Source organism: Neophocaena asiaeorientalis, unplaced genomic scaffold, assembly GCF_003031525.2.
Source record: "Neophocaena asiaeorientalis asiaeorientalis breed wild unplaced genomic scaffold, Neophocaena_asiaeorientalis_V1.1 scaffold217, whole genome shotgun sequence".
In the NCBI taxonomy this organism is placed as follows: domain Eukaryota; kingdom Metazoa; phylum Chordata; class Mammalia; order Artiodactyla; family Phocoenidae; genus Neophocaena; species Neophocaena asiaeorientalis.
The window spans coordinates 3,782,767-3,808,932 of NW_020172293.1; the positions used below are offsets into that span (position 1 = coordinate 3,782,767).

Consider the following 26,166-nt stretch of genomic DNA (forward strand, 5'->3'; position numbering starts at 1 on the left):
GAAGTCACATTTTTGTGACCCAGCATTCAAATGTGTAAAAAGCAAATCAGAATTGTTTTTAAATGAAGGTATGTTTCCAAGTCAATATAGACAAGTGCAGTGTATGGAAATCGTTTTTAGAAATATTTTTAGTTCAGTGAAGTATATACTAAACAGTGTTCTTAATGATAAATTTGGGAAAATATGAACAAAAAATTTTAGAAAGGAATTTGTGATACTAAAATAGATCTACAGATATTCAAAATATCAATAATCTTACTTTATGGGAGTGAGACAAGGCGACTGAAGACACAACAAACCATGGACTTGATTTAACCGAGGCTTCCTGGAGCATCCGGAACATGAAGAATGACAGTCATAGGGCACTGTGCTGGGAACAGTAGCTGAGTGCTTTTACACATGATTCCCAAAGGGCAGAGATGCTCCTTAGGAAACAGCGGGGTGGATTAATTTTGAGAATAATAAGCTTTACACAAGTGTAATCTGATCTCATCAGACTGAATGCTTGCCAAAAGCCTGAACTCAGAAGCACGATCAAGTCCAATCCTAGTGACCTCATTTCTACACAGGGAGAGCATTTCTAATATTTTTATTTAAAGAAATACTGATAAAATCTACCAGTGAACTTCATAGAAAGGGTATATAATGGATTTCTTGTTTGAACACCTTTTGTGTTCATTTGGAAGTTTAGAGAAATCTGTAAAGATCTGCCTCTCGGCTTCTTAACTTTATCAGTGCCCCTGGATGGAACATGAGGTCAACTATGTAAGTTTCCTGGGGAGGGAGAGCCCCAGTCACCCCCTTTCGGGATTCATTCATCAGCTTGACTTCATTCCAGGCTCTGCCGTACTCCCCGCGAACCAGAGAGCAGCCGATGCCAATTCTGTCAGCCAGAGCCTGTGGGGAGAAAACGCGAGATCAACCAAGAGGGAGGAGGGGGAGGGGCGGAGAAAAAGCCTTGGTTGAAAGACCCACCTTGGTCGAAGGTGAAATATACACTCTTGCAGAACAACAGCAACAAAGTGCTTAGAAAGGAGGCTGGAAAAAAGGTGGAGTGTTGCGATAGGAGTCGGTAAAATGTGATAAGTTCCCCTGTTGCTCAAGATTCTGTGGGCTCAAAATCTCTGTGTAGGTCCTGCTGGGAAGGGACATTTTTCAGGCAGTTGCGCTGCGTTGTATCAGCACAAGATTGATAACGTAATTGGAGAAAAGCTGTTCCACAGGCTTTCAGCTCTAGTGCATCTATCAATCTTTCCATGCTCCTGGGCTGCTCCTTGGGTGTGATATGCAGTGGGATTGAATGGCAGGACTGGAATGGCAGGGACCTGTTTCTAGCCCATTTGTTCTGTGTGGTGTAGACAGGTGTTTTGGAGCTGGGGGGGCAGAACTGTGAGCGGTTGGTCCTTCTTGGGCTGCCTGATGCCCTGTCCTCAGGGGTTGCATATGTTCCTCGGAAGCTGTCTCTTCAATTTGTCCTGATTTTAAAAGCACTTTTTAAATAATCTGGAAACTTCCTAGCCACATCATAGTGGATAAGAGAGCTGGCTTGTGGGACCTCAGTTCCCCGACCAGGGATTGAACCCAGGGCTCCAGCAGTGAGCACGCCAAGTCCTAACCACTGGACCACCAGGGAGTTCCCAGAGTCTGAGTTCTTAACCTCAGCTGAGTTGAATCTGGAAGTATCTATTTTCTTTGTGAAGTGGGAAACAAGGTCATCTGCGTATAGGAAGAGGTGAAGATGAAAAGGCTTAGGAAAGAAGGCAGATGTGGGGCACAGCTGCTGAGGAAAACAGGAAAAGCCTGTGGCCAGGAGCTGGAAAAGATGGCCAGGCAGCACGTACATCCACTACCTTGGATCCTGAATTGGCTGTGGCACATCCCACTGTCGCGTTCTGCAGCCCAAGCGTCATTGTGGGAAGGGCAGGCAGTCGGATTGGTCCAGTGTGGGCAGGCAAGGCGGAGGGGCGGAAGGATGGGGGCATGAAGACGAAGGAAATCAGTGAGCAGTTTACACGGTCTGTGGACGATTTATCTAGGCTTCCATGGAGGAAAGGAGCCGGAAGAAAACGGGGAGATGAAGAGTATATGTAGGGGGAGTGAATGCTTTTGGGAGGAATAGAAGGATAACACGTTTTACCAGTGAGTGTTGGTGTTCAGGATTCAGTGGTAGGCAAGACCTGGGTGATTAACTGCATGACGCAGGTGAGGCGTGAGGGTAATGAATTCCGTCTGCTGTAACGTTATGAACTGAAATGTTTCCCCTTGAGATTCCTGTTGTCTTTCTGAAGGTGGGTCCCTTAACAGGAGTCATGAGGGTGAAGCCCCCACGAGGGGAATTGTGCCCTTGTAAGAGGAGGAAGGGCCCTCCCCCCACTCTGAAATATAAGGATACGGTACAAAAGCTGCAACTGCCGACCAAGAAGTGGGCTCTCACCAGACACTGAATCTCCTGACACCTTGATCTTGGACTTCTCAGCCTCCAGAACTGTGAGAAATAACTGTTTATTGTTTAAGCCACCCCGTCTGTGGTACTTGGTTATAGTGGCCTGAGAAGACTAATGCAGTTCCTACAAGACACACAAGGGCAGCTAGCTACAGGGTAAACAGACAGATAGACCTGGAATCAGGAGCGGCTTGTGGGAGAGAGGAAATGATCTAGAAACCTGAGACATGTAAGTCGTATTTAAGGTGATGTAGGAGGATGACCTCACCAAACGAAGTATGTAAAGGGAGAAAAGAGAAGAGCCTGGGACAGAACCTTGAGTTCTGGGTCAGGACGCCAACATTTAAGACAAGGGTGGAGGAAAAGAGGTCTCCAAAGGAGACTGAGATGAAATGGCAAGAGAGGACAGAAGTTACTAAAGAAAGTGGTGTTAAAGAAAGAGAAGGATCAGTGACAGATTCTTTGATGTATCAAGCAAGACAGAAAACAGATCACTGTGATCCTTCTTGGGAGGGAACAAGGGCCAGACTGCAGGGAGTTGAGGATGAAACTGAGGTCAAGGAATGACTAGGAGTTGAGATGACTCAGAATTTTGGCCGGGAATGAGAATTATCTTCAGATAGAAGCAGTATGGTAGGTTTTGGCTCAGATAGGCATGGGTTCAAATTCCAGCTGTATCTCTGGTTGTCCTTGGGTAAATTCCTTCTCTAAGTATCAATTTTCTTATCTTTAAAACAAAGGTAGTAATTTCAACGTTTGGCACATCTGAGACTCTTCACAATTATATTTATTAAGTGCCTGGCACATAAGTTCAAAATGATGGTGGTCATGGTGATAGGCACTTATAGGAGTAGTTGTAGATATAATGAGAAAAGATTTATGTTTTCTCTTTAAATGTTTTGGACTTAAGTTTAGATTTTAAAGGTAAAACAGCTAGTAGAGAGAAAGAGATTTAAGATGGGAGAGAGGAATTGATAGAGCAAGAAATCCAAGGAAATAGGAAAGACTGGCATTTGGATTATAAACAGAATTGGCTTGAAACTGGAGGTAAGATGCAATGAGGTTTATAGGTATTCAGGAGAGGGTAGGAAGTTTATACATTTAAGTCTATGGCTCTGAAACAATTTTCTCAGCTCCTTTTATACTCCAGACACTGGACACAATGGAGGAAAAAAGAAGATCACCCCCTCCCTTAAACCTAATCATGCCCCAGTGTCCACATCTCTGTGAATGATGCCATCATTTCCAGTTACCCTGCCCAGATCCTGGAAATCATTTTCTTCTTCTCATGCAGTCTCTCACACCACCGCTAGGCAGTCAACAGCTCCTTTCAGTTTTATCTCCTACATCTCCTGCCAAACTCACCTCTCGTTCACAGCCTCCACCATGGCTTTAGTATCAGGCACCTGTACTTCTTGCTCCAGTGACCTTCCAGTTGGTCTTCCCATCTCCAGTCTTTCCCCCGTTCTAGTTCATTCCACATTCTGTTGCCTGAGTGGTCTTTCAAAATCACTTTCCCCTTAACTTTCAGTGGTTACTCACAGATTTTAAGATCAAGTACAAACTCACATGGTGCTTTACTGTCTGGTGCTTTAGCCTTATCCAACCCCTCCCCGCTTTTCTGGATCCAGACCAACTACTCTACATCCCTCAAATGGACCACTGACTCTCATACATGTTATTTTAAATAAAATATTTGTATTGTTTAGAACACCCTTGTCTTCCTTCTTTACCTGCTGAAATCCTATGTAACCTCTAATTCTGAGGCCACATATCACTTCCTCCCTTGAAACTTTCCCTGACGTCACCTGAGAACCCGCAAGTCTAGCTTAGGTCCCCCTTGAATGCAGAGACTGTCACTTTATTTATTTATTTTTTAAATTTTTTTAAAAAAATTATTTATTTATTTTTGGCTGCCTTGGGTCTTCATAGTGGTGCGTGGGCTTCTCGCTGCGGTGGCTTCTCTTGTTGCAGACCAGGGTCTCTGGGTGCATGGGCTTCAGTAGCTGTGGTGCATGGGCTTCAATAGTTGTGGCACTTGGGCTCAGTAGTTGTGGCTCGTGGGCTCTAGAGCGCAGGCTCGGTAGTTGTGGCACACAGGCTTAGTTGCTCTAGGGCATGTGGGATCTTCCCAGACCAGGGCTCGAACCCGTGTCCCCTGCATTGGCAGGCAGATTCTTAACCACTGCACCACCAGGGAAGTCCCGAGACTGTCACTTTAGTATCCGTATATTCCCAGACCTTGGAAGAGGCCCTGGCCTAGAGTAGGTGTATGATAAATGTTGAATGAATATGTTTCCAATAGTCTGGTGAATATACGTGTGTGTATGTATATATACACATACATATACATGCCAAATATAAGTACATCTAAATGATAGGATTAATATCATCCAGTTAATTGTTAGCAACTGGCTTACTCCACAATGATACAGACAAAACATTTTTACCTAGTGGGAAATGAGCAAAACATCTTAAATACCTTGAAAAGCAAAGCTCGATGGTAGAAGATTCCTTTTTTGATCAGTCCAATTGGTACAACATTGGATTTAAGTTGAAACTTTAGTTCACTTATATGAAGTTCCCAGCTGAAATCATGTAGTTTTTCTTTTGGAATTTTACCGCCCATTTTTTCTGCCACGTACCTGTGTCAATTACAGTGAGATTTAATCAATCAAGTTTAATATCTCACTTTGGATGCTTTGAGTATAAATATCTGTGTAATTATACTTGTAAAAGATACTTTCCGTCTGATTTTTGTTTGCTTTACTTTAAAAAATGTATTTACTATAAGTTAACATTATGCTTACTATATTTAAACTATCTTACATAAACTGAAATTCTAACATTTCATTCAGCAGGAAGAAGGAAATGAACGCTAATTTTCCCAATATGTATAGCAAGATACAAATCAATATCACACTACATTTGTATCAACACAGTTTTTAAATGTTATCTTAATCTTGGAAAGTATTTTCAAATGTTTGAATCTGAAATCCAAGGCATTGTCTTGACATGTGGTCCTTCTTTTAAGGAATTTAAACTCAGAGACCAAGACAAACATATAGGACCATTGTGAACCCTGAGGTTCACAAATCTTTTCAAGTTTTATCATCCTTTTTTTTTAAATTTTATCATTTTTTTTTAATTTCGAGAAAGACATGGCATTTACGTAACACTGAGGTTAGAGGAGACAGGAAGAGGCAAAAAGGGAAAAATTACTAACAGTTAGGCTCCTCGGAGGTGAGGTGCAGGGGTGTACTTTGCCTGTGAGTTTCTCCTAAGATTAGGCTCTCACTGAAGATGTCAGTAAGCACACCTGCAAAGATCCTCTGTCAGCTGAGGCTGCTACATCATGGAGTAAAGGCAGGATTGCCCATTGTAAAGAAAGAATTTCCTCTTGCTGTACGTGGAACCAAGTGAAGAAGAACAATGGTGAAAACCAAGAGAAAGGATTAGGCAGAAAACTGACCCTCAGTGCCAGCCAGATGTCCTGTAACAGCCTCTAGGAGCCAAAGGCATGGGGACACATCTCTGTATTGCTCTCTTGGTGTGGGTTCAGGTTAAGAAAACAATTATTTGGGAATGATGAGAACTATTTCTGATAGCAACAGAGCATGAGGAAATTTGACAAGTGTTGAAATGAGCTAAGTCAGAGTTCTGCTTGAGTCATCATTTCTCAAGGACACCAAGGAAAACTTCGGTAGCCAAAAACGCTCTCTTCCAGAGTCACCTGACAAGAAGTCAGTGATCTGGCGGCTGTGTGTCTTGCAGTTGTCACATCCAGGTTTGGTGCCTGCAATTCACTTCTATTTGGAGAAGGTACAAGCTCCCACGGAGATTGCAGCTGTTGCACAAGCCAGGAGCTCACGACTGGCTGGTGTCAGTCATGAAGGCGAGCCTCCCTTTCTAGAGATTTCCTGTCAGTCATAAAGTCAGGTTCTCAGCCTTCTCTTAGCGGAATCAGATTAAATGCTCTCATTTAGGAGGTGACCTCACTTAGCTTATACAGCATGCCGAACCATCTCTTAGAATACCCACAATCCCACTTTGGAGCAACATGAAACACAAAATATCAGACATATAACATAAAAATAAGGGATGGCTATTTGTATTAGAAAACAACTTGTGAGTTTACAAATAATTCAAAATAGGATTCCTTCATTCATAACTTCTTTAGGATCACCCTGAAAGATGCTTTTCCTGGTTTAGCTGGAGAAAATGACCTAGGCGTTTTTCTTTAAGTAATTTCCAGCTCCTAGCTCTGATTCTTGGCAGAAATATGATCTAAAATAGAAATGGAGGATTTATATCCAATTCATTGTGTTTCTGCTTCAGAATCAGAGGCAGGGTGCTATACAAGTTTGGTTTTATTATGGTGTAGTTGTTTGAAAATTGGCTAAAAAGTGCAAATCAGTAACATCAAAAACATTTTTCAGAAATTGAAAATGTGTATGTATATATAGACACTTACTTTGCAAGAACCTCAACCTGTTCCTTTATACTGGTGATGGGAAGTATGGATCTGGTCACTTCATACACATAAACACAGAAGTCAGGATCAGAGGGAGGGAGCCATTCTTTATCAGGACTTCCTTCTCCAGTCAGTTTTGGTGCTACTGCAACCTCTTCCTCCTCCTTCACTTTTTCCTCTTCTTTTTTTACTCTGCCTTTCCTTAGAGAGTAAACAATAGCAATCAATATCACAGAGTGAATAAGCACTAACTGTGCTCTGAGTTGATCTGAAGAGCATTGCAGAAATATAGTATTTTATATATACCTCAGCAACAATACCATACAGAGTTGTCAAATTTTCCACGACAAAGATAGAGCTTTATAGTCTCTATATTTTGCCGGAGAAATTATTTTTCAAGAGATTACTACACGACTGATATATATTATGAAAATCATTGCTTTTCTGTACCATTGCTTATCAAGATATTTGGTACATTGTAGGTATGTAATAAATATTTATGGAATTGGGAAAAAATAGGTTGCCTCCTCAGAGAGTCTATGCCAGTCTTATATCATCTCTTGCTTCAGTTGAGACCTTCTGCAAGAAGAATGTGGATCCCACTTTTAAGAACAATTATCCAAAACATGGAAAAAGACAAAAACAAAATAAGGATGGCATGGAATTTCCATGTCATGCAGGGGCAAAGATTCATGCAAAGTTTATCTAGGGAAACGTATTTAGTTCTGTACTTAGGGAAAATAGAATGTACTTAGTAAACAGTAAAGATACTGTTTAATTAAAAGATACTCTTAATGAAAAGTTCCAGACTTAGAGAAGTTACTAGTTAACATATAGATTTTTGTTTAGTAGAGATGCAAATTATTTCTGTTCAATGGAAAAGATACTCCCAAAGGTTAAAATCTTTTTCTAACATTCCTTAATTAAATTGGATATAAATGCATATATTCTCAAATGATCTTTGAACCAGTATTAATATCTTACTAATTCTCTCATGAGTGGAACAAAACAATGACAGGGGTTCTCATTCCAGGTAACAGGGAGTAAACACACTTCACCCTGTGTCTCCTACTGAATACAGTCATAAAACCTGGACAGGGTGCATGCAATAGCTATTTGAAAACTCTGAAAAATAATGCACAGCAGGAAGATCAGAGAAGGCTGACATTTGAATGACTACGGAACTGACGGTGAGCTTATATTTTAATTTTCCTCCACTATTCTCCAAGCAGAACTAAACATAGTCCCAAGTCTGGAAGTGGGCATCAGCACAGAGAGAGCCCAAGGAGAAGCCCGATTGAGAAACAGGAAGGAGACACAGTGGAGGAAAACCCTTTTTTTGATTTTTTTTCTTATTTTTATCCATTATCTTGTACCCCATCTTCTAAGGAAGCTTGTGACGGTGGTGGCAGCGGTGACATTAAGGTCCCTAAGAGTCTAAAACTGCCTTATACTTGCTCAGTCCTCCTGCTGTTTGGCTGTGGACATGGATGCAGTCATGGCAGGAGTGTAGCAGCGCAGGGTAAATAAAGGGTTTTTTGGTTTGAGGACCAAAAGGGAAGCTCCAAGGAACCAGAAAAGACAAGGGAGATCATGGATAGGGAGGAGCTCAGGAAAGCAACCCTATAAAATTGTTTATATATTCCTAGGCTTGCTTCCAAGCTGTGTGTGCATAGTTCTGACCCTAAATGGCACACACGTAGATTTTGAAGATGGAACTATGGTATAAACTACCGCCCAAGTCCCGTACTGGACACTATTTGGTACACGTGCAGGGCTGATCCAAATAGCACCACAAAGCCTTTGAAAATGGGACTAATGGTGGAATGACAACCCACAAAACACTGGTTGAAATTTGAAGACCGAAAGCATCTGGGCCAATTGACTGCTAAAACACACACACAAAAGAAACATTCTTCTTAGCATAAGTGTAAGACCCATAAATAAGAACTGAAGGACTCATAACATAATATCACAATCTATATAATTACTCAACATATGAAGAACCAGGAAAATCTCACCTCGTATGGGAAAAGACAATCAAAACACATCAGTGCTGAGATGCCTCAGCTGTAAACTGTTCCAACAAGTAGGTCAAACACTCTTGAAATGACCAGGGAGTTAGAAAGTCTTAGAAAGAAATAGAAGATAAAAAAATAGAATTTGCAGCTGAAAAATACAATAACCAAAACTTAAAAAACACAATTCCCTGAATAGGTTTAATAGCAGAATGGAGATAACTGAAGAAACAGTCTATGAACTTGAAGATAAATCAATAAAAATGATCCAATCTGGACAGCAAAAGATTGAAAAAGCAACTGACAGAGTCTCAGGGACTTGTGATGCAATAAATAAGAGCTAATATTGGTGTCATCGTAGACTCAGAAGAAGAGGAGAAAGAATGAAGCACAGAAAAAAAAATTGAATAAGACTGAAATAGTTTCCTCAATTTGGTTAAAGACATAAATCTACATAGTCTAGAATTTCAGGGACTTCCCTGGTGGCACAGTGGTTAAGAATCTGCCTGTGGGTTCGTTTCCCGGCCCGTGCACCAAAAAAAAATAAAAAGAATCTGCCTGCTAATGCAGGGGACACAGATTCGAGCCCTGGTCCGGGAAGATCCCACATGCCGTGGAGCAACTAAGCCCGTGCACCACAACTACTGAGCCTGTGCTCTAGAGCGCTTGAGCCACAACTACTGAGTCCATGTGCCACAACTACTGAAGCCTGCATGCCTAGAGCCCGTGCTCCGCAACAACAGAAGCCACCGCAAGAAGCCCACACACTGCAACGAAGACTAGCCCCCGCTCACTGCAACTAGAGAAAGCCAACGTGCAGCAACGAAGACCCAACACAGCCAAAAATAAATAAATATTTATTAAAAAAAAGAAAAAATTTCAGTGAATGTCCATAAGGTACACCCAAAGAAATCCATAAGGTACACCCAAAGAAATCCACTCCACGTTGAAATCAAGTTATTGAAAACTAAAGACATAGCAGATGATGTGATTGCCTATGTAGAAAATCCCAAGGAATCTACTGAGAAAACTCCCAGAACTAAGAATTGAGTTCATCAAGATCTGAAGATATAAGAACAACATACAAAATCAATTATGTTTCTATATAGTTACAATGAACAGGTGGAAACCAAAATTAAAAACCAAAAAAAAATTTGGAGCACTTACAATTATGCCAAGAAAATTAAATCCTTAGGTATAAGCTTCTAAAAAACGTGTAGGATTTGTGTGCTGAATATTAAAAAGTGCTGTCAAAAGCAATCAAAGAAGGCGTAAATACATGATGAGACATCCTGTGTCCATAGATTTAAAGATGCAACATATTAAAGATGTAATTCTCCCCAAATGATCTCTAGGTTTAATGTAATTCCTATCAAAATCCAAGCAAAGTTTTTTTGTAGAATAGAATATCTTATTCTAAGATTTATATGGAAAGGCACAGGTGCTAGAATAGCTAAATCAAACTTGACAAAGAAGGATAAAGTGGGAAGAATCACTTTGCTTGATATCAGATCTTATGTGTAGCTACAGTAATCCAGATGGAATGATACTGGTGGAGGGACAGACACACAGATTAATGTAACAGAAGACCCAGACCCACACAAATATGCTCAATTATTTTTAACAAAGGTGCAAAAGCAATTCAATGGGAGAAGTATAGACTTTTCAACAAATGGTGCTGAGCAGTTAGACATGAATGATCCTTGTGGTGATAGAACTATTGATTATCTTAACATGAACCTACCCATGTGAGAAAATTGTATAGAAGTTAATACACACACAAACACACACACGTAGGAGTAAAACTGGGGGAACCTGAATAAAATCATTGGATTGTATTTGTCATTATCCTGGTTGTGATTATTGTACTATAGTTTTGAAAATGTTATCATTGGGGGAAACTGGGTTAGGGGTATATGGGCTCACTCTATGTTATTTCTTACAATATCATGTGAATTTACAATTATATCGTAATATTTTCAATTAAAAAGTCCATTGACCATGCTTCTGTCATCTATTATTGGACTCTATTCTGTTCATTCATGTCCCGGTCTATCCCTTCTTCAATACCAAACTATTTTGGTTACTGTAGCTTTACAGTAAGTCATAAAATTAGGTAGAATGATTCAATTTTATTCTTTTTCAAAATGATTTTTCACTATTATAATTTGTTTACCTTTCCATAAAAGTTTTAGAATTAGCATATCGCTAATCTACCAAAAATGCTGCTGGAATTTTGATAGAATTGTATCAAGTCTAGATCGACTCAGGGAAAACTGACATTTTCACTATGTTGAGTTTTCCAACATATGAACATGGTATATCCCTTCACATATTTAGGGATTCTTTGATTTCCTTTGTGTTTTACAGTTCTCAATATATAAGTTCTATACATGTTTTGTTTCATTTTCTCTTTCACTTTAATTTCATATTTCATTTTTCAGCCCTATTAAAATGGTATTAAAAGTTTTTGGTTTTCAATTTTTCATTGCTGGTATATAAAAATATAATTGATTTTTCTGTGTTGAACTTATATCCTGACATGTTGCTAAACTCACCTATTAGTTCTAAGAGTTTTGTTTGTTTTTAAGTGGATTCCTTAAGGATTTTCGATTTAGACAATCATGTTGTCTGCAAATAGGAACAGTTTTTCTCTCCTCACTTGTCTTGTTCATGATCTTTGCAGGAAAGCATCCAGTCTTTCACCATTAAGTATGGTAATTTTTGTGGATGCCTTTTATCAGGCTGAGGAAGTTCCCTTATATTCTTCCTATTTTGCTGACAGTTTTATTTTTTATCATGAATAGATGTTGAATTTTGTCAACTGATTTTCTGCATCAATTAATATGATTATGTGCTTTTTCTTCTTTATACTGTTAATATGGATTACATTGATTGATTTTCAAATATTGAACCAGCCTTGCATTCCTGGGATAAACTCCTCTGAGATGAATTATTTATTCTCTTTATATATTGCTTTGATGTTGTAATATTTCAGAAAGGTTTTTTTTCATCTATGTTCATGATGGATTTTTTTTTTTTCATGATGGATTTTGAGCTGTAATTTTCTTATAATGTCCTTTTCTGGTATTGACATTAGGATAATGCTGGTATCATAACATGAGTTGGGAAACATTCTCTTTTCTATTTTCTTGAAAAGATTGTTCAGAGTTGGTGTTAATTCTAGAAATATTTGGCAGAATTCACTAATGAAATCATCTGGGTCAGGAGATTTCTCTTTTGGAAGGGTTTTATGAAATCAACTTCTTTAATAGTTAAATGATGATTTTGGCATCTGTTCCATCTTTGGTGAGTTTTGATAGTTTGCAGTTTTTGATGAATTGGTCCATTTCATTTAAGGTGCTGAATTAAAGTTCTCATAGTACTGTTGACATAGTTATTGACATTTTTAAAGGACCAGCTTTTGATTTCATTGACTTTGTCTGCTGTTTTTCTGTTTCAAATTTCATTGATTTGTTTTTATTATTTTCTTCCTTCTAATTTTATTAAGTTTATTTTTCTAGATTCTTGAGGTTAGATTATCGATTTATGACCTCTCTATCTAATACATTTTAGTAAAATAAATCTCCCTCTCAGCATTGCTTTGGCTGCATCCCACAAATTTTGAGAGTTGTATTTTCATTTTTCCTTCAGTTCTTTGTATATTTTAAGTCCTTTGAGGCTTCCTTTTGTCCCAGAGATTATTTAGAAGTGTATTATTCAATTTCCATATGCTTAAAGATTTTCTTCTTGTCTTTCTGTCATTAATTTCTAGTTTGATTCTATTATGGTCAGAGAATATAATCTGTATGATTTCAATTATTTTAAATTTGCTGAGCCTTGTTTTATGACCCAGGGTATTGTAAATGTTCCAGGTGCAGCTGAAAAAAATGTGTATTCTGTTGCTGGTGATGGAATGTTCCATAATATGTCAATTAAATCCTATTTATTTCTGGTGTTGTTCAACTCGTTTATATCCTTGCTGATTTTAGGTCAAGTAGTTCTGTCAGTTGCTCGGAGGGGCATGTCGAAGTCCCCAGCTATAATTTTGGATTTCTCTATTTCTCCTTTCTGCTCTATCAGTTTTTGCCTCATGTATTTTGAGGCTCTGTTGTTTGGTGCATATACATTGGATCATTATATCTTCTTCATGGATTGATTCATTTTATCATATGTAATGTCCCTCTTTGTCTCTAGAGTTTTTCTTTGCTCTGAAGTCTACCTTAATACATATTTTAAAAACCATTCCTGTTTTTTAAAAAATTAATGTTTACATGGTATCTTCTTCCATCCTTTCATTTCCAACCCACCTATATCAATACATTTGAGTTTCTTTAAACAGCATATAGTTGAATCATAACTTTTTAATCCACTCTGCCAATCTCTGCCTTTTGATTGGCTCTTTTCCTTTGTTTTTCTTTTCTTGCCTTCCTGTGGGTTACTTGAACATTTTTTATTTATCCATCTTGATTTATTTACATTGCTTTTGAGTGTAGCTCTTTGTATTGGTTTGTAGTGGTTACTGTAGGTATTATAATATACATATATTGCTTATCACAGTCTGCTGGTATCCACGTTTTACCACTTTGAGGGAAATACGGAAACCTCACACCCATGGAGGTCTCTTTACTGTCTCCAGTTTTAAATACCATCGTCTTGAGTGTCAGATGTTTTTATAATTTTTGTTTCAATCATCAAATATGATGTATAAAGCTCATGAGGAAATAGTCTATTGTATATACCCATATTTCAGCTCTTCCTTCTTTCTTCCTGATCCTTCCAGATTCTTTCATTATTTTCTTTTTGTTGGAAGAACTTCCTTTAGCTAGCCAATCTGTAAGTGTAGGCCAGTTAGCAGTAAATTGTTTTCCCTCATCTGGGAATGTTTTTATTTCTCCCTCTTTATTGCTGAAGGATAGATTCATCAGATAGAGAACACATGGTTGATTCTTTTAGCACTTGAAAAATGGTGTGCCATTTCCTTCTGGTCTGAGAGAAATCTACTGTCATTCAAATTGGTGTTTCCCTATAGGTAATTGGAATTTACACCTTTATGAAGTCTGGATCCCATGACTCAGGTGGGCTTTCTTGGGTGGAGCAATCTCTTATGAGAAGCATCCTATGCTATGCTAGCAGAGACAGAGGGAGGACTAGGAAGCCTGTGTGTGACTTCTTTCAGCCTTTTCTTATGTGTATCTTTTGCCTGCTGATCTTGCATTGTATCTTTTGCTATAATAAATCTTAGCTGTGATTATATATTTGAAAGCCCCAAAATGGGACTAGGCTGGTGTAGGCAGGTAAATCTCCTAAATTATGTATTTACAAGTATGGAGCATTCTGTTCCACTAACAGTAAATTAGGGGTGGGAATTATCTTTAAGTATTATTTGAAGCATGGTGTGGGAGGAGGATCAACTAAAGTCCATTTGAGTTTTCCCTTTAATTTAGAGAAAAAAATACAAAAATAATCCAATCAGCTGCTATTGGAGAATTACACAAAACTCTATAATCATAACAAATACTAAAAAAAAAAGTTTTATATTTTCTAATCCAATATTCTATTTACTACAGCCAAGGAAAGAGTCTAATCATGCATTAAATACACTAATGATATATTGTGATAAAATCTCCAAGCAAAAATGACTACTTTCCAGCTATATCATCTTAACCCTTTTCCTTTTTTGTAAGATAAATAAACTGAACACCTTACAATGCATAGTCAGATGTTAGTAAATTAGGAACTAATCCTGGGAAGGTCAATTAGAATGGCAAGAAAGCATAAATAGGTTTACCTGTTTTCTAAAATTACAGGGTAGCTTTGTAAGATTGGAGATCTCGACCCTGTAATTACTCAGAGCCACCTATGAAACAAAGCAGGTGTAGTTCTCCCTGAGCATGCTGCCTGAAGTGAGAAGAATCATTTGGTGTGAGAAGATGACGTCCAGTACCCTGGGCTAAGCGCATCAGAGAGGGAAGCTGACTGAGTGATTAAAAAGAGATAATTTATGGGAACCCCTGAATTGTAATTTCCTGCTGCTATAAATAGAAGTATTTCACTTGGACTTCTTTCCCATGAAGGCTGCCAAGTGGTGTAAATAAGGGCTTCAGTACTTAAATGAATTTCATTTCTGGATAAACATGGAAACAAGAGCTTGGAAATTACAAAATTAACTCCTGTAAAATTAATCTCCAGAAAGAACATCAATTTATGATTAAAGATATAAGAAATTCTAGCTTTCTTGCAGAAACTTTAGCAAAACTACCTGAGAACAGAGATTTACTGTGAGAACCCAAAACAATAAGGATATTTTCTATGTTCACAGGTGGATGAGTAGGTAGATAGGCAAGTAGAGAGAGATAATTGGCTCAAAATTGTGTATTGACATTATCAAAGTTTAACCACTTGCTCCTTCTTGATCCCATCAACTATTTTTTTAAATAAATTTATTTATTTATTTATGGCTGCATTGGTTGGTTGTTGCTGTGTGCGGGCTTTCTCTAGTTGTGGTGAGCGGGGGCTACTCTTCGTTGCAGTGCACGGGCTTCTCATTGTGGTGGCTTCTCTTTGTTGTGGAGCATGGGCTCTAGGCCCGTGGGCTTCAGGAGTTGTGGCTCACAGGCTCTGGAGTGCAGGCTCAGTAGTTGTGGCACATGGGCTTAGTTGCTTCACGGCATGTGGGATCTTCCCAGACCAGGGCTCAAACCCATGTCCCTTGCATTGGCAGGCAGATTCTTAACCACTGCACCACCAGGGAAGTGCCAACTATTTGAATATATAAATTATAGGGCAGAGCTGGTGGGAGAGATGTAAGTCATGAATCCGGCCCACTTGTTTCAATTTAGGTGAGAAGATTTTGGTATGTGAAAAATAATCACAATACCATGTAGCATTCAATAAATTCCACAAGGAATAAAAATTAGAAACTCAAGCAGTTCAACACTGGACAAAATCTGTTCCAGTTAGGTGTCCTGTTCTACCCAATCTATTCCAAAAGGATGAGAAGGGAGTATTGTACAAAGTGGAGATATGATTTATTCTGGTCTCAGGAAGGTACATTGTGTTAGGAAGGTACGTTGTGTGTGTGTGTGTGTGTGTGTGGTTTATTTTGTTTGTTCCACTAGGATGTAAGTTCTATTAGGGCAGAGGTATTTGTTCACTGCTATACTTCCAATACTAGAATAATTCCTGGCATCTAAGTGCTCAGTAAATATTTGTTGAATGAATGAATAAATTCAAGAAAAGAAGGTCAGAAGGTATTTAAATGTTACTAAGAGACAATATGTGTTTTTGGAAGACTTTTGAAGTCAAGATTTAAGGGAAGGGGAAAAAAAAAGGTAAGGTATGGGTAAAAAGAGGGTTTGAGAGAAATTCTTTTATTTTTTTAATTTTAATTAAAATTTTAAATAGAGGTATAATTAACATGTAACATTATATTGGTTTCAGGTGTACAACACAATGATTCGATATTTCTATACATTGTGAAAGGATCGCCAGAGTAAGTCTAGTTACCATCCATCACCATACAAAGTGAACTTTTAGGATTCACTCTCTTGGCAACATTTAAATATGCTCTATATTATTGACTGTAGTCACCGTGCTGTACATTACATTCCCATGACTTTATTTTATAACTGGAAGTTTGACCTCTTGACCCCCTTCACCCATTTCGCCCACTCAACCCCCCTTCCCTCTGGCAACCACATTCTATTCTCTTTATCTATGATTTTGTTTTGTTTGTTCATTTGTTTTGTTTTTTAGATTCCACATATAAGTGAAATTGTACAATATTTGTCTTTCTCTGTCTGATACTTTGCTTAGCATAATTCCTTCAAGGTCCATCCATGTTGTCTCAGATGGCAAGATTTCATTCTTTTTTATGGCTGGTGGTATTCTATCGTATACATATACCACTTCTTTATCCAGTCATCCATTGATGGACACTTAGGTTGTTTCCATATCTTGGCTGTGTTAAATAATGCTGCAATGAATGTGGGGGTGTAGAAAATTTTCAAATTAGTGCTTTCATTTTCATCAGATAAATACCCAGAGGGGGAATTGCTGGATCATTTTAAGTTTTAATTTTTTGAGGAACCTCCATACTGTTTTCCATAAAGCCTGCACCAATTTACATTCCCATCGACAGTGCACGAGGGTTCTCTTTTCTCCACATGCTGGCCGACACTTGCTATCTCTTGTCTTCCTGATAGCCAATTTACCAGGTGTGAGGTGATATCTCATTGTGGTATTGATTTGCATTTCCCTGGTGATTAGTGATGTTGAGCATCTTTTTATGTGCCTGTTAGCCATCTGCATGTCTTTTTTTGAAAAAATGTCTATTCAGATCCTCTGCCCTTTAAAAATCAGATTGCTTTGTTTTGCTACTGAGTTTTATGAATTCTTATATTTTGGATATTAACCTTTTATTAGATATATGATTTGCAAATATTTTCTCCCATTCAGTAGGTTGTCTTTTCATTTTGTTGGTGGTTTCCTTTGCTGTGCAGAAGCTTTTTAGTTTGATGTAGTCCCAGTTATTTATTTTTTGCTTTTGTTGTCTTTGCTTTTGGAGTCAGATCCAAAAATCAATTGCCAAGACTGAAGTAAACAGCTTATCATCTAAGTTTTCTTCTAGGAGTTTTATGGCTTCAGGTCTCATATTTTGAGTTAATTTTTGTTTATGGTATAAGATAGTGGTCTAGTTTCATTCTTACACATGTGGCTGTCCAGTTTTCTGAGGAAAATCATTTTAAAAACAAAAATGTTTTAGGAAGTCATTGTGATGGGATCAAGATGACCTAAGTAGCAGAAATGTTAAAGTATATGTTGTAAAGATCTAAAAGTCTCCAAAGATGAACAGACTAGAAGGATATGTATTTCATATCCTCCTATTTGGGGACAGAAAAACACACTTTTAAGTGTGTGTAATAAACTCATGTGCAATCAACTTAAATATTTATGAAAACTAGTCTCAATAAAAAATATGGTATAGATAGAACTTGTAATTCCTTTCACGAATGGGTATAGTAAGTGTTTATTGTAAGGAGAATGGTATTTACAAGGAAAAGCTTTAGAGAGCATTACACATGTTGGTTTCTGTGAAGGCTAGGGAAGTATCAAGAAGGTGTCTGGATAAACAAAATATAAATTAATCACCTCTCCTTTGAGTGCTATGCCATAAAAGAAAGTGCAATTAGAACCTTCGAAAACAGAAATAAGATGGTGGCTGGTCACCTAATGAGAGCCTGTTGCTCAATGATTTTAATTTACATGGTATATGGTAATAATATTCATCAGGAAAAAGAAGTCCACACTTTCACTTTCCTTGTCTGGTACCTCATACACAGCTGACTGACTTGTCTCCCATCTCTCCTCTCCCTTTCAAAAATTCAGCTGCTTTGTGGTTCTAGATGTCTCATTATTCTTTGTCAGTATTGCTCAGTATCTTTTTGGTCAACATTAAACATTCTCTGTGACATTTTCAGATGAGTAGAGTTAAAATATTTTACTCTATGTCCAGGGGTCTCTAACAGCCACAAGACAAGAAAGGTTGACCAAAAGATAAACAACAGGACAACGAGATCATGACCAATCTATCCCCCAGTGGACCAAGGGCTGAGAAGGGGAAAGAGCCTGGACACACTGATCACTTAAATAAGCCAGGTGGATTCTTCCCCAGGAAGCTGAGGAGTTCAGGAGACCACATGGAGACACCTGCCTTGGAGCCAGCCTTGTCCTGTCAAGCATGTGAAGATAAGATGGTCTCCCCCACAAATACAAGAGACGCAGATTGTACTTGATTATTGTTGGGCTTTAGAACTGAAAGACTGCCTTGGAATTGGGCCCAGATTTGGTCCCATGGCAAGTCAAAGTCACATATAAACTACAGTTATGGGTGAGGCAGCAACCAAAAGAAAGTCAAGGAAGGTAACAAAGCAATTGTAAACAGACACTGTGCAGGTGGAGAGAGAAAAAGAGAGAGGGAGAGAGACAAGCAGACTAACGGTTTATCTACTTTACTCCCAGCTCCTGTCGTGCGCTGGATTCTGGGGATTCTTCTGCATCCCTGCAAGGCTGGAGTGGGTTTGGGCTCCCTGCAACTGTTTCATCCAATAGTGCTAACATTTGTTGAATGTTTACTCTGGGCCAGGCCCTGCTCTAAGCCCTTTTCATTCATTAACTTATTTAATCTTCTCAAGACACTGTGAGGAACAGACTACAGGTTTTTTGTTTGTTTGGTTTTTTGTGGTACACGGGCCTCTCACTGTTGCGGCCTCTCCTGTTGTGGAGCACAGGCTCCGGACGCGCAGGCTCAGCGGCCATGGCTCATGGGCCCAGCCGCTCCGCGGCATGTGGGATCTTCCCGGACCAGGGCACGAACCCGTGTCCCCTGCATCAGCAGGCGGACTCTCAACCACTGCGCCACCAGGGAAGCCCCAAACTACAGTTTTGTTTTGTTTTGCATTTTACTGATAAGTGAACTCAGCCAAAGAGAAGGTAACCTATTTGCTCAAGAGACACAGTTTTTAAGTGTGGATCTTGTTGAAACGAACCTTTTCCTGCAAAAAGTTGAGATTTCTATTCTCTTGAATAAACACAAATGCCTTATGTATGCCAGCCAAGCGCTGTGCTAAATGCTGGCGATGAAAAGAGAAATTATTCGAGTCCGAACATGTTCTTGTCCTCAAGGCACTCTCAGTCCAGGGGAGGAGAAACAAGAGAAGCCAAGTGAGGAGAGGAAGGGAAGGGAAGAGGTGAGGAGGGGCAGGAGGGCAGAGAGGATGAGGGATGATCAGAAGCAGAGATCAGAACAGTGAGCAACAGAGACTGACAGGAGAAAATAAAGTCAGAAATAGAACATACACAGTTCCGAGGTCTGCGGAGGAGGGCAGACCACTCCTTAGGAGACCTTAGGAGACAGTCTCGGTTTAGAAGGTAGATGCTCAATTATATACATGTGTGCCAAATAGCCTCCAGCAAGGAGGGCTTAAGTCAACAATAATTGACAGGTCATGGAGTGGGGCAGGAGGTCTGAGTGGTTTTTTGAAGAATCCAGGAAAGTGCTGACAAGAGAAAGAATATGTTTAAAAATATGTAAACATGTAGACAGTGTTTTAAAATATGCCAGGCCTAAAAAGTGTGGAACCACATAATAATGGTTCCAGCCAAATTCAGAATGTGGTCCCGTTTCCCTTTCCTCTTCTCATTGCTTCCTGAAGGGTCAGGGGTTTCCGTGGGGGAGATGGGGAGGGGACGTGGAAGCAAGAGGCATGGGCGAGGGAGGCTTACAGTGCAGCCAGCGCTGCTCATCAGCTGCCGAGGCAGCCACGGGGTGGGGGTGGGGGGCAGAAGAGTTCATTTTAAGTTGATTCCTACACATGGTTGGACTTTTAAAGGGCTGACTGGAGACTGCTGTTTCCGTTGTTGTCTCTGCATTAAAGTGACTGTAGGACTTTACAGTGAGCAGAGTACCCTGAGTTCTCACCCAGAGGCAGGAGAAGAAATTCCCTCTGGGTAAGTTTTAACTCTTAACAACAAGAGACACAAATAAAAGTAATTTTAATTATACTTCATGAGTCCTGTTTAGTCCTACATCTGATTCCATAAGAAGAGCTTCCTAGTTAAAAGCCACCCCTCCCTTTCACCAACTCTGTGGGTAATTAAAACTTGACAGGATTACAGTTAGGAGAAGAATACAGTAAGGTTTCTACCTGGATCCTTTCTCTTTAGTGGCACTTTTGCTAAGAGCAGTATTGCGTCCCGAAGTAGGTTCTGATTTCTCTTCGGTGGGAGATCCAAATCCAGCACTAAAATGATAACTGTTTTCTCTTGTCATTTGAAAAACACCACAACCAATTTCAATCATACAGAAAATAGCAATGCACTACATTTGCAAGGCATTTTATAATTTATAAGGCATTTTCACTTCCATTGTATGTTTTGATCCCAGTCTCCGAGAAGAAGCAGGGCTCCAGGCATTATTCCATCTACAGATAAGGACGCTAAGCCTGATCATGGACACTGAGTCAGGGGCTCAAGATCTCACTCTGGGTTCACAGAAGACAGAATGTCAAACCAGGTTTCCTGGCTTTCATCCTGAAATTGTGTGACTGTGAGAAGACTAAAATTTAAGTTGCCAAAACCTAAAATCTGAATTTCTTTTTTACTCCCAAATTAAGGGAGAGAATTATTTGAGTGTAGACAAAACATCATTTTCTTACTTGGTCTTGTCTTTACTTGCTCTTCTTAAAGAAGATGAAGAAGAAATACTTCGTCCATAACCAACGTCTGATGACTTATCTTCTGTAGATGGAGTTGGAGAACTAAAATTTTACATATTTGAAATTATGTACAAATTAAAATAATTTGTCAATATTGACTTTGTCCTACAAAATAGATTTTTTTCTGAAAAATCATATTTAGAGCTGACTTTTAACAGTGACACATTATTTTAAAAGCAAAAAGGAGAGTTTAAAATAAGATAAAATGAATATTATAAACCTTTTCATGAGCTATAACTAGAAATAGTTTTATAAAATGTGTCACATAAAATGTATTATATAGATATATAGGAATACAAGACCATTTTAATGGCTGTTGAAGCTTTCATTTTTAGCTCTACTATTTTCTCCTTATTTTATTAAAAATATTGGGCAGCAGTGGTATTCCTGGATTTAGTTCTGGAGATTTGTAAACATAATTCATCTTGGTTTGCTCCTATCTGTTTATACTTTCTTCAGTTACTTCATGTTGCCGGAAGGGTAAGAAGCCCTGATTGCAGAAATACCCATGGAATTGACTGGTAACATGGAATCAAAGGAAAAACCACAGTGGTGACTATTCTGTGTTCTTTACTATGTCAGGCTATGAGTTTATGGGCCAGTGTTTACTTTCATGGTGCTGCTAGATACAGGAAGTAAGAAAAGATACCATACTGGGAACCTTTATGTATTCACATGATGATGGACAAACAAAAAAAATTATTTGCTTCCCTTCATTCCTCCTCCCCGCAAAGACTCACGCATCAGATTTACTGTTAATTAAGAGTATAGCACGTTGGTCACTTGGTTCTTGTAAGCAGAGATCCTTCAAAGGCAAAAGTTTGGTGCCAGGATTTATCTGTAGATAATTTAAGAATCGAAAAGTAATATCTGCATGCATTATATATATTTTTAATGAATACTGGTTCTTAACTGTTTGAGGTATCTAATTTCACACACACACACTTAAAAATAGGAAACTGAAGCTTGTGGATATCTTTGGGCAAGATACACCCTCCAATTCCCCCTCCCCCCCACCAGTCTCTGTAACTTGATACTCAACTGTTTCATACCATAATTATCAGCTTGGCCCTGGAAGTATTTGAGTTTGAAAATCTATCCATATACATGAGGAAGAGCTTATCATCTGTAAGAGTAACTAATTACTAAACAGATCACTAAAAATGTTGTGAGGATAACTAACAACAAGCTAGACAAAGCCCTATACTAGCAATTTTATCAGCCGGGTGAAGAGGGTTAGACCAGATCACCCTGTGAGGTCTTTTTCCAATCAAGTAATAGATCCTTCTCTCATCCAAGATACTTTTCATGGTTCTTTTAAAGTAAGACAGAGCGTGTCATTCTTCTGCCCAGAACCCTGACGTGTTTTCCCACTTCATTCAGAGTAAAGGCCCAAATCCTTCCAATGGTCTACAAGACTTCCATGAGCTGCTTGCTCTTACCTGCTCTGATTTGGTCTGTTATTCCACCCTTAGTTGACTCAGTTCTAGCTACACCGACTTTGCTGTTCCTTGAGTGTGCCAACCACTCACGGTTTCTGCACTAGCTCTTTCCTCCATCTAGAAAGCTCCTTCCCCACTATCCCCAAGGCTAAGAAGTCCTTCACCTCCTTCAAATTTTTTGCTCAGATATTACCCTTTTAGTGGGGCTACCTGACCACATCAACTCCAGTGTCCTAAGCCCCTTTATCCTCCTCCCCACCCACTGCAGCGCTTATCATTTCTATCACGTGATAGAATGTATTGGTGAGATTTATTGTTTATTGTCTGTTTCCTCTCACTGGTACCATGGGAGTAGAGATCTTTGTCTCTTTTGTTCACTGACACATTTAAAGCCTGAAGTATTAGAAACTTAATATTTAGAGTGAATCAGCGAGTTCTCCTTCATAAGGACATTGTCTCATTACTTTTTAAAAAAAAAAAAACTCATGAACAAATATATTTTGTCACAGTTTTATCTGTTCCATGGCAACAGATAAGTGCTCTGGTAAGTGCCCTCTGGTGGTTTTTCTGCTCTTTTCCTCATTTTTCTTAAATCATCTTTATGCTAATAATGTGGCACCTGTTCTTTTAAAATTACTCATCATTGAACGAGAGCAGTAATTTCTCGGTGGTTTGTGTGTATCAGTTATGGAGGGTATGGTGGTGGCAGTGGCTGGCGGAAGCAGAAGGGAGAGAAAAAGTTTTAGGCTAGCAGTTTTGGTTATTCAACATGTCTCTAATTCTGTTACCACGATACAGTGTTTCCTGCAAATACAGCTTAGCTGTGATTCTTTTATGGCCCTGTCTCCTCTGCTTCTTTGAACCAAATTTGTCCAAGAGGGTTTCTGCTACCAGCCCTGCTCACCCCGGTTCCTGAGGTCCTGCCCACCCACCCCCTTGCGAACCAAGCATATACCTTTTGTATGTCTGAGTTCTCCATCCCCTCGGAAAGTATAGACTTTTGATGGTGCTTTCTGAGATCTGCTACCACTCTTGTCCCTCTCTGTGCTTTTTTTTTCCCTTTTCCATTCTTCCTCCTGTGTAACTTCTGCCTGATCCCAGGGACTTTTAAATATTTTTGAAGTCTGTAGATCATACCAATTTCCTACTTCTGCCTAAAATGGGATTTGTAGGTTTTTAAAAAATTTCCCTATTCTCCTTATTGCTTTTGGTTTCCAGAAGTAGAACATGCTGATTTAGACAGTAATGTCAAAAAGCCCTCCAGACTCTAATGTTAAAAAAAAAAAAAAAAAGACTCTAATGTTTAGCTTCCCATTTCTCTTAACATTAACACTGAATTACACTGTATTGTTTTAAAATCACAAACGCAGCTAAGTAAAATAATATTCTTCTACATTACATTTTAAAATTCAGTATTACAAAAAAAAATTCAGTATTACAATTTGGTTAATTTCAATTAGATTATAATTAATAGAATAAAAACTTATACTTCTGTTATTGACATTATCATTAACACTGAGCCCTAGAAGTAATATAAAAGCCGATTGCTTTATATCTTCTCTGAAACTTGAGACTAGCAGCAGCAAACTAATTTAAGTTCAGGTCATCAGATTCTAGTTAAAACTGTACACAAATGCAAAATCTTATAGCCAGACAAAGTTTAAGGATGAAGTTCTGATTCCCAAGTTTCTGCCTATAAAAATATAAATTATGTTAGGCGGTTATAAAATTGCAACGTAATGGCATCACGATGCAAGAAGAACTGATCACACATACTAAAATACAAATTAGTGCTGCCACTTACCCGACCATAATCATAGACTCCATCAGTAATTATGTTACTTGATGACAAATAGCCAGTCTGGCTGTATTTCAGAGACAGGTGGTGGTTGAGCAATTTGTTATGAGCTGCCTCACTGAATTTATTTTTTCGACTTACTGATAGATTAATTTCTTCAAGGATATCTAAAGCCCTGTCAATAAAAGTAAAAAAGACATTATTTGCCTTATATAAACAATCCAATAGTAAGTTCCCATTCATACACCTCACTAAGATCCTGAATGAAGGATTGAGATGGAAAGGTTAAAACCATTCCACCCTTTTAGGTAAACTAATCCTGACAGAATTATGAAGACAAATCAGCCCTTTTTGAGAACATACATGCCATGTGGAAACTCATAATCAAACAGTTGAAAAGGACACTTTAGGAAGAAAAAGTTCTTCATTTAAAGCAAAATTAGTATCGGACTCCAATTTTTTCAGCTAACCAGGTGACATATACGAAGAACAAAAATGGCTAGAAACAGGGTAAATCTGTCTGTGGAACCTTGAAACCCTCTTGGCTGAGTTGCTAAAGGCAGCTGACTCACAGGCTGTTGGTAAGGGAACCGACGTGGTGAGGTTGGTTAAAGGCGTCATTGTGGTGGAGTGGTTTGTGGGGGAGAAAACAAAGGTGGCACTCATGGCTTGCCTGTTTTAATTTAGCCTTGAAAGCTGAGCGACAAATAAGATTGTGTTTAGCAAAGCAGAGGAAGGTGAAAGAGGCGTTTATCAGAATGAAAAAGTGGAAAAGGAAACATTGAAGATGATTTTGTGGAGGTGGCGGGGGAGATCTCTCAGGGGAGGAATGGGGAGGATCCCGCTTCTGCAGGCGGTCCCTTCAGAGGGACTGTGACCCGCAGAGCTTCTGAACGCCCTGCGGCCTGAGAGTAGGCGTGGAGACTCTGCTCGACCTTCCTCGGGCCTGAAGACTGTGTGTCCTTCATCTGAGCCAGACCCTCCAGACCGCTCCACTCACCCAAGCCTGCACAACTCAGCGGCCGTGGGCTCATCGCTGGCACAGACCATTATGGCCCAGCTGGCGTGCCGTCGTACCTCGTCGTTCTTGGAATGCAGGAGCTTTACCAGTGGCTCCAGCCCACCTGAATTTCTCAACTAGAAATGGAAGCCAAAATTTTACACATTAAGAGTACAGAACATAAACATTCATGCTTTAAAAAAAAAATCTCATTTTTTGACTGTTGAAAGGGTTTTGACTATGTAAAAACATTTTAGGATGTGTCCATGTTTAGATTTATTAAATTCAGGGGGAAAGAATCAATTGCAAAAACCTTACAGACAGGAGCGTGGTGTTCTGTTCAAAGTTAAGAAGAGGCTGCAGTAAAGTTACTGAGGGAGGTCATTGTGAGTTTACATGGGGTGGGTGCAGGGCAAAGAGCCTGTCCTCTTCCCTCTACAAGCGGGATGTCCCACGTTCATTCACTCTGCTGCTCACCACTGCGTGTCCATCTGGCCTGTGGAGGACAGAATCACGGGCCCCTAAAGATGCCCTTGTCCCTGGGAGGGATTTGGTAGATGTGGTTAAGGATCTGGGGATAGGGAGATGGTCCTGGATTATCAGGTTGGCCCAACTTAATTACAGGGGTCCTTACAAGAGGGAGATAAGAGTGTGAGAAGCAGAGAAAGGAGACTTGTAGAAACAGAGATTGCAGTAATCTGCTTTGAAGACAG

General features: G+C 39.2%; 1 protein-coding gene across 3 annotated transcripts in view; it reads right to left on the reverse strand.

The window, feature by feature from the left end:
• Positions 1 to 687: 687 nt before the first annotated feature.
• ARMC3 (armadillo repeat containing 3) overlaps positions 688 to 26,166 on the reverse strand; it is an 89,614-nt gene continuing 64,135 nt past the window's right edge. The window contains exons 11-18 of one of the 3 annotated variants that reach the window (XM_024766045.1): positions 25,454 to 25,590; positions 24,460 to 24,628; positions 21,954 to 22,051; positions 21,154 to 21,255; positions 20,644 to 20,739; positions 6,918 to 7,118; positions 4,926 to 5,088; positions 688 to 897 (exon numbers count right to left, since the gene is read on the reverse strand). In XM_024766045.1, the coding sequence (XP_024621813.1) occupies positions 688 to 897; positions 4,926 to 5,088; positions 6,918 to 7,118; positions 20,644 to 20,739; positions 21,154 to 21,255; positions 21,954 to 22,051; positions 24,460 to 24,628; positions 25,454 to 25,590 (1,176 nt within the window). Of the gene's footprint in view, positions 898 to 4,925; positions 5,089 to 6,917; positions 7,119 to 20,643; positions 20,761 to 21,153; positions 21,256 to 21,953; positions 22,052 to 24,192; positions 24,349 to 24,459; positions 24,629 to 25,453; positions 25,591 to 26,166 lie in introns of those variants that run through there. The other 2 variants (XM_024766039.1, XM_024766051.1) reach the window with 2 other exon arrangements.